We start from the raw sequence: 7,783 nt of genomic DNA, 5'->3' as shown, positions 1-7,783 counted from the left end.
CCCGGGCCCCCCCCCCACACCTTCAGTTGTTCCCAGGAGAGAGTGTGATTTACAAGGTTCATACCCAATGAATGGAAGCAGCTGTCCCACAGCCATTGACGGCCGTGGGGCGTACGATCGGGAGTTGACCAGCCGGGTGCCGTATTCAGTGACATAATGTCGTACAGCTTGCGGGACAACCTGAGTGCGTGTGTTTTATGAAAGTTTGTTTTGGAGGGGGGAGAGAAGGGGGGGAGAGAGTTGGAGAGGTAGCATGTAGCCGAGATAGACATTTGTTGTCGTGTCCGTGCTATATCATATTGATTGTGTATGATTGGCTGTGTATGTGTGTGTGCAAGTGTACGAGCTCCATTAGCTATTGTATAGGGTGCAGGCGCGGGCGTGTGGGTTCGGGAAATTTCCGGGAGGACGGGGAGGACGGGGGAGGAGAATGTGAAGGTTGTAACCCCCCAACCCCCCCAAGGCCTAATTCAGTAAATTGAGCGTCGAAACCCAGATGCACAGATTTGGAGGGCTCCCGCACGTACATGTGCACATACATACATATGTACATACACACAGACCTCTTGTCCTCCGCCGGCGCTCCCGATGGCAACCCGATGTCGTACGGCACTGTACGGAGCGCCTCGTACGACGACACGACCGCTTTCTCAAGACGCCTAGTGAAGGCGTCCACTGACCCCACCAGCGCCGCCGCCGCCCGTACGGCAGCCTGAGTGTGAAACCACCAGGCCGGGGTATTTCCCATGTGTGTGCGTGGGAGGGGGGCCCGAGGGGGAGGGGAGGGGGGGAGGAAGGGGGGAAGAGAATGGACACGAAAATGCCGTACGTACTGTACTGTCCCATCCGATTCGGACGATTGGATACCCCAGGCTGCTCCCATGGGTTTGAATGAATGCTATTGGATGTAAGCGGGTGATACGGGTGCGGGCCATGCACCTTCGTGTCGTATCCAAGATTAAAAAAACTGAATGTGCACCGTGCGCACTTCGTTTTGTGTATTTTTATTATAAGCACCCCCCATCCCCCCCCCCACACCGCCCTCCGGAGCGATTTCGGAGGAGCGGCCTCTCAGAGGCCAAGTCAACAGGACGACTAATAGCATCGTGTGGGTGATTAATATTTTATTTTGTTTATTCATTAATTTTTATATGTACTTAATATATAAAAACCACGCCTAAATCCACTTCCCGATATAATTTATATATATATATATATATATATATATATATATATATATATATATATATATATTATAGTTTCCCTACGTTATAAATATTAAAATTTGTATAACATATATATAGTACATATCTTACATTTTTTATATCATATATATTATTTTCTAATTCGTTATAGGGAAGTGGATTGCGGATTGCTGGTTTAAGACCTTACTTGGGATGTATCCCGTCTACCCCGATCCCGGGACGGGGGGTAGGAGTAGGAGGGTGCCTAGGAGGGGGCAGGGTTGCGCACCAATCTCCCCCACCCCCCGCCCCCGCCCCCGCCCCCACCCCCGCCCCCACCCCCCGCCCCCACCCCCCGCCCCCACCTCCTCCAAACCCCCCGCCCCCGCCCCCACCCCCCGCCCCCGCCCCCCCGTCACGTACCTTCACATCCGCCCCCACCTCGACCAGCTCCACCACCATTCGGTCCTCCGAAACCGCCAATACCACCACCACCGCCGCCGCCGCCGCTTCGGGTTCCGCCAGGTGCCGCCTCCGAGCTCCAGTGGTGCCAACACCACCGCCAACTTCACCCCCGCGAGATGATGCTGATGACGATGATGATGATGATGACGATGATGATGATGACGATGATGATGATGATGACGATGCTGCTGCTGCTGATGATGATGATGATGAGGAGGAGGAGGAGGTGGGGGAGGCGGAGAACCACCGCGACGGCGAAAAGGAAGAGTCTCTTCTGCCGCCGCCGCCGCCGCCGCCGCCGCCACCCACAACAGCGCATGTAACGCTCACATTCGGGTGGACGACGACATCCTCGTCATCGTCATCTGCTGCTGCTGGTCGCCCCTCCGGGGCCCCCCTCCCTACCCCTACAGGACAAGCCCCTCCCCCTCCCCCTACCCCTTTCCATTTCCCTCCCCCTTTCCCCGCTGCTGCTGCTGCTGCTACTGCCCTGTCAGCACTCATCCTTCCGGATTGCGGCCCCTCCTCCCCCCCCTCCTCCACCCCCTCCTCCAATGTCGCCACTACTCCGTCGCCCAACAGAGTGGTGGCACCCGACCAGGCCATGCGGATGGAGCCTGAGGGCTCGGGGTGTGTGGTTGAGGGTGTGTGTGGGGGGGAGGGGTAGGGGGGCGTTGTGTGTGCGTGGGGGGGTGTTTGTGTGTGGGTGTTTGTGCGGGTGGGGGTTGTGTGGGCTGGGTGTGTGTGTCTCTAGGGGGGACGTTGCCTAGACAGAGAGAGGGGGGAGGGGAGGTTGAGTGATATGATGACATAAGAGGCCTCAGAAGAGAGTGCGAGAAGGTTCGCTGTTGGGGAAAGGGGGGGCTTCCGGGGTTTGGGAGGAAAAACGGGTTAAGAAACTCCGACCCCATCCTCTTCTCCATTGGCACATACATACATTTCGGCTTTGGCCCCCGGCTCTCGCGGCCCACAGTGTAATCCGAGTCTTACATACATACATGCATACACACACGCACCTCCGTCCGCCACCAGCGCACGAGACGTAGCCAGGTCCACAAAATGATGATCAGTACGACGGTCCGTATGCGCAAGAAATTCTGTAGACTCGGCCGTAGCAGCTGTAGCAGTAGCAGTCGCCGGCTGTACCGCTGTGACAGCTGCCACGTCGGATGCGGCCCTAATTCGGATTGCGATGGACGATCTGGGACCGGTAGTTCCGGCGGTATCACAGAACCCCAGATCGAATCCCGTCGGCAACCATACTCCTACCAATCCGTGCGCGGGGCGAGATCCTGGCTCCAAAGGGCCAGAGAACAGACTGCCTGATTTGAATCGGCCAGTATCACGAGCGAACGGGGCCGAGGAGGGGGAGAGGGAAGAGGGGAAATGGGAAGAGGGGAAAGTGGGAGAGCACACACACACACACGCAGGGGTCTTACAGGCCGAAGTAGTAACAAGTGGTAACAACTGTTTCCACACACATCCAAAATACGGCAGATTGCCGTACGAGTTCAAAGCGATGGCGGGTTAACTGCCTGATCATCGCGGAAGGTCAGTGAGTAATAACCGAATAACCGACTGCTCCTTGGCGTTACAGACAGACATACCCGTACTCGGGGGGGTTGCAAGGTGGGAGGAGAGGGGGAGGGATGGAGAAAGGAAATGAAGTATATGGGGGTAGGGTTATGTGTCTCTGTCTGTGTCTCTGTCTGTCTGTCTGTCTGTCTGTATGGTTGTATGTATGGTTGTATAGCCCCTCGTGGCTTTTCCAACAGCATGCGATGGGTCTGGGCAACACGAGACAGCTTTTTTGTGGCGGAAGAGAAATTTCTTTGTTACGAAGGGCGGATCGCGGGATTTGCCGCCGCGCGAGTCGTGACCCCGTGCCGTGCCGTATACTAAATACGGCATACCCGTATAGCGTTTGAGGATGCGCTTGTGCGGCTCCGCGCGTCCGCCGTACACCCGAGGCCATTCGGCGGGATGGTACGACGAAGACGACGACGACGACGTCGAAGCTACCGCCGCCGCCGCCGTCGTCCCCGCTCCCCCCTGAAATATCTTGAGGCCCTCCATGACAAAGAGAATGCCGCTGCTGCTGCTGCTAGTGCTGCTACCGCCGCTGATACTGCTGCTATCGTCGCCGCCACCGCCGCTGCTGCTGCTTCTATCGTCGATATTGAGGCTGGTAGCTGCTGTGCTACTGCCATCGCCTTCGGCAGCAGCGGACGCCATGCCTGTAGCAGCAGTAGCAGCTCCGCCGCCTGTAGGGGCTACAGCCGCCTCCGCCTCCGCACACAGCTGCGCCCAGACACCTCCCCCCTCATGAAGGTAGTAACCGCGGCGGCCGACAAAGCTGTTGGCAGCATGGGTCGCGCTACTGCCTGTACGACTGATGCCGGTGTGATGCTCTCCGTGGTGGAAGGCCGCACAGCGTGACAGAACCGCGCGTCGCAGGCTGGCGCCCATCCCCAGAATTTGCGCGAATGCGACCATCACCACGAAGACGACCAGGAGCTTAAGCATGACTGTGTGACCATGGCGATGTTGTCGCTGAGGGTGAGAAGCACGCGGGCTTGAGCTGGGTGTGCTTCGCTGCTTGTGCGCGGGGCTGCGCAGGGTCAAAGCGAAATGGCGCGACGAATCAGAGCAGGAGCCGGAGGCTTTGATCGTGCCGTCAAATCCGGCGCTCGACTTTCCCATGCTGTGCTCACTAAAGATTGAAGTAGTATTGTTTTTTAGTGACTGCGCAACATCCTAACGGATGCATACGAGTACAAAGTGTATTCCCCATATCTGGGACAAGTGAGAATTATATGGTAATATTGCACTTCGTGAAGACGAACATAGCTTGCGCATCGACACTTTTGCAGCTTTACACTCCTTCTGGTAGTTGAGTACGGAAGTTAAAGGTTAGGCAAGACTTTGAAAACACTCAGAAAGTAAGTATAATGTAGTGAGCTAGATGACTATATTGCCACATATCTACTATTAAATCCTTCATCAGGAAGAGCTATTCGATTTCCTCTTCCTTCTTCGTGCCGAAGTCGACATGCACAACTCAGGAAAGGAGACTCCGCCAGCTTACAAGTTATGACATACCTGTGGAAGCTCATCCCAACTTCAGGCTGGGACCAACGATGAGGGGAGGAAGCTCGCAATGGACGCCTCCGGGCAGACCAAATCCATCCGAGTTGCGGTCCGTGTGAGGCCCCTCCTCCCCAGCGATGACGCCACAGACCACTCTCTCCTACAGCTTGATCCAAGACGACCTAACGAGGTGCTCCTGGCCAGCGCCAATGACAGGCGTACGGCGCGGCGCTACACGTTTGACCATGTCTTCGGACCCCAAGTCACCCAGGCAGGTGGCCCTTTAACACCGAACACGGAAGTCTCCATCTCCAAAATGGACTTCTGCCCGCTGGCTTTGAATTCACGTCACCTTGATCCCCCCCTCCCTCGAGAGAGATCACCCCACACCTTGGCCCCAACCTCCTCTACTTCCGCTCCTACCCTAGCGCCACCCTAAAGCCATGCGCATATTCCATCCACCAACACATCCATCAATAGAAACATCAACACGTCCATCCATCCACCAATATACATACATACATACATACATACATACATACATACATACATACATACATACATACATACATCAAAGCCAACCGGATGTTTTCCCTTGACATTCCAAAACACCCAACGCTCAACAACTCTCTCCCCTGGGCGCCCAAGCGGCCGACGACACACATATACCTATTTCCCAAAATTACCGCAATCCTAGATATATATGTATTACGTCTGTAATTGTGCCGCGATTTGGGTCGGCACACACCGACCTCCAACACACGCGGCACAATACACCTGCACACAGTCCTGTCACAGCCCCTGGCAAGAGCCGCGGGAAAAAGTGAAATCCCCATTCCCTTCCACTGCCCGGAAAAACTCCACACATGAATGCCCCTCACAAAGTGTGTGCGTCACGACAATGCACTGCAGGACGAGCTGTACGGCAGGATTGGCGCGTACGACATGGTGTCGGCGGTGATTGAGGGCTACCATGCCACCATCTTTGCGTACGGCCAAACCGGTGTGTCTGTGTGTGTGTGTGTGTGTATTTGTGAGTCTGCATGTCAGAGGAGGGAAAGAGGGGGGAAGGGGGGTAGGACGGGGGAGGGGAAATGGGGGAGAGGGTGGATGGACGACAACCGCAGCGGGGGAAAAAGCTGCATCACGGAGGCTCACCAGGATGACCTCATCGTGAAATGCCCCGAAACCAACCTGCCTTCTCACTGACCCACGGGTCGCGGATGATTTCCTCTCCGCTCCATCCCTGCTCCAGGCTCTGGTAAGACCTACACCATGGAGGGGTACCGGTACTCTTCGGGTCTCGTCGGCAAGACGCCGGCAGCCGCGGCCGGCAGCGCCGGGGGCCGCGGCGGCGCCGCGCGTACGGCAGCAGCGGCGGCGGCGGCGGCCGCACCTCAGGCTGACTTTGCCGCGACGCCCAATGAGCAGTTGGGCCTCACGCCTCGGGCGATACGGGAGCTGTTTGCCATGGCCGCCGCGGACGGCAGCCGAAGGTTCCAGATTAGGTGTGTGTATGATATGTGAAACAGGGGGGTGTATCTTCGCCCGTGGCAGCTACCCTGCGAAACCCTGCCTTCCCCGGTATTTCGGGGCACCCTCTTCTAGTCACCCTAGTCAACTTCTCAGTGGATCGCTCAGGTTCCGCAACTCCATTCCTGATCAGCTCGCAGATCAATCAAAAAGGATTCTGTTTATTATAGTTTACGCGGTCGACAGGATTCGAACCTATCCGGGAGATCCCATCTGATTTCGAGTCAGACCCCTTAACCACTCGGGCACGACCGCTCATGAAATAGTGTTGCATGTGCACCTGCATAGCTACCGCGCGCGGGCGCTCTGCATGCCCTCGGGTGCGGAATGTACGGCGGGAAGAATTGGGGGATTTATTTTGGGGGAGGATCCCGAAATTGACAACCATCGTCATCGTACCATCGCCGCCCTGCCGTACACCGTACCGGCGGAATATCCCCATCCCTCCCTCGTAGATGCTCGTTCGTACAGATCTACCGGGAACAAGTTCGCGACCTGCTGAACCCTGCCACCGTGGCGGGGCTGTTACTCGGCGGGGGCGGAGGAGGGGGAGGGGGAGGGGGAGGGGGAGCACGCGCAGCTTCTAGACGACCTGGCGTTGGTAGCGGCGGTGTTGGTAGCGGCGGTGTTGGTGTTGGTGTTGGTGGTTCTCTACGAATGCGTTGGTCCCGGCAGGATGACTTCTACCTGGAGAACCTGTTCATGGTGGGATGTGGGTTGGGTTGGGTGGGAGGAGGGTGGGTGGGTGGGTGGGTTTAGGGTTTTGGTGGGATGTGGATTGGGGGCCAGGGAGTTGCGGGGTGGGTGGGTGTGTGGGTTGAGGGGTGTGTGTGTGTGTATTTATCCATCTCCTCCCGGCCCTTCCCGGCCTTTCCCGACCCGTCACCTTCCGGGTCGTGCCGGTGGTGGATCAATACCGCCGGTGGGGCTATCAAAGAGTTTCATCCCCTCCACCTCCATCTCCCTGCTCGGACACCGTACTCCTGTACTCCGTGTATACGGCACACATCCCCAACCTCCAACCTCCAACTCCCAACCCCTTTCGGTTACAGCCCGAGGTGGACAGTGCGGAGGAGGCCATTGCTGTCTTCCAGGCGGGGGTAGCGAACAAGGTGAGAGGCCGCGACCCGTGGGTCAGGGCCGCGACCCGTGGGCTCTTCTCTTGGTCCCAACAAGGCACCCTTTCTCCCTCACACTGCCGTCCTCCCCCCTAGCGAATTACCCCTTCCCCTTCCCCCCTTGACTGCAAGTTTCCAAACCCCTCACACATCCCACACCTTCTTCATCGCTTGTTGAACGATTGTTGAATGCTGGGTAAGCCCAGCAAAACGAATGATGGATGATAGTGCACGTGGTGGTGAAAGTGGGTCCCACACGGACAAACAGCGGATAGCCACCGGGGCATTCCCCCGCTTGTATAACACACACACACACACACACACACACACACACGTACACGCGTACACATACACATACACACCCGTCCCGCGCCCTCCCCCTCCCCCCCCCCC

At 57.0% G+C, this 7,783-nt stretch overlaps 2 protein-coding genes across 2 annotated transcripts in view; one reads left to right on the top strand and one right to left on the bottom strand.

The window, feature by feature from the left end:
• VOLCADRAFT_107516 (uncharacterized protein) overlaps positions 1 to 4,175 on the bottom strand; it is a gene marked incomplete at both ends in the record, with an annotated part of 8,435 nt that extends 4,260 nt beyond the window's left edge. Inside the window, 5 exons of the mRNA XM_002957005.1 lie at positions 21 to 180; positions 564 to 712; positions 1,608 to 1,843; positions 2,666 to 2,971; positions 3,965 to 4,175. Of these exons, the coding sequence (XP_002957051.1) occupies positions 21 to 180; positions 564 to 712; positions 1,608 to 1,843; positions 2,666 to 2,971; positions 3,965 to 4,175 (1,062 nt within the window). The remainder of the gene's footprint in view (positions 1 to 20; positions 181 to 563; positions 713 to 1,607; positions 1,844 to 2,665; positions 2,972 to 3,964) is intronic.
• A 1,434-nt stretch (positions 4,176 to 5,609) lies between these two features.
• VOLCADRAFT_98132 (Kif21-type kinesin) overlaps positions 5,610 to 7,783 on the top strand; it is a gene marked incomplete at both ends in the record, with an annotated part of 5,029 nt that continues 2,855 nt past the window's right edge. The window contains 4 exons of the mRNA XM_002957043.1: positions 5,610 to 5,742; positions 5,995 to 6,247; positions 6,728 to 6,977; positions 7,325 to 7,384. Coding sequence (XP_002957089.1) covers positions 5,610 to 5,742; positions 5,995 to 6,247; positions 6,728 to 6,977; positions 7,325 to 7,384 — 696 coding nt within the window. The remainder of the gene's footprint in view (positions 5,743 to 5,994; positions 6,248 to 6,727; positions 6,978 to 7,324; positions 7,385 to 7,783) is intronic.

Source organism: Volvox carteri, assembly GCF_000143455.1.
Source record: "Volvox carteri f. nagariensis unplaced genomic scaffold VOLCAscaffold_68, whole genome shotgun sequence".
NCBI lineage: Eukaryota > Viridiplantae > Chlorophyta > Chlorophyceae > Chlamydomonadales > Volvocaceae > Volvox > Volvox carteri.
This window is presented reverse-complemented; position numbering and strand designations above follow the sequence as displayed.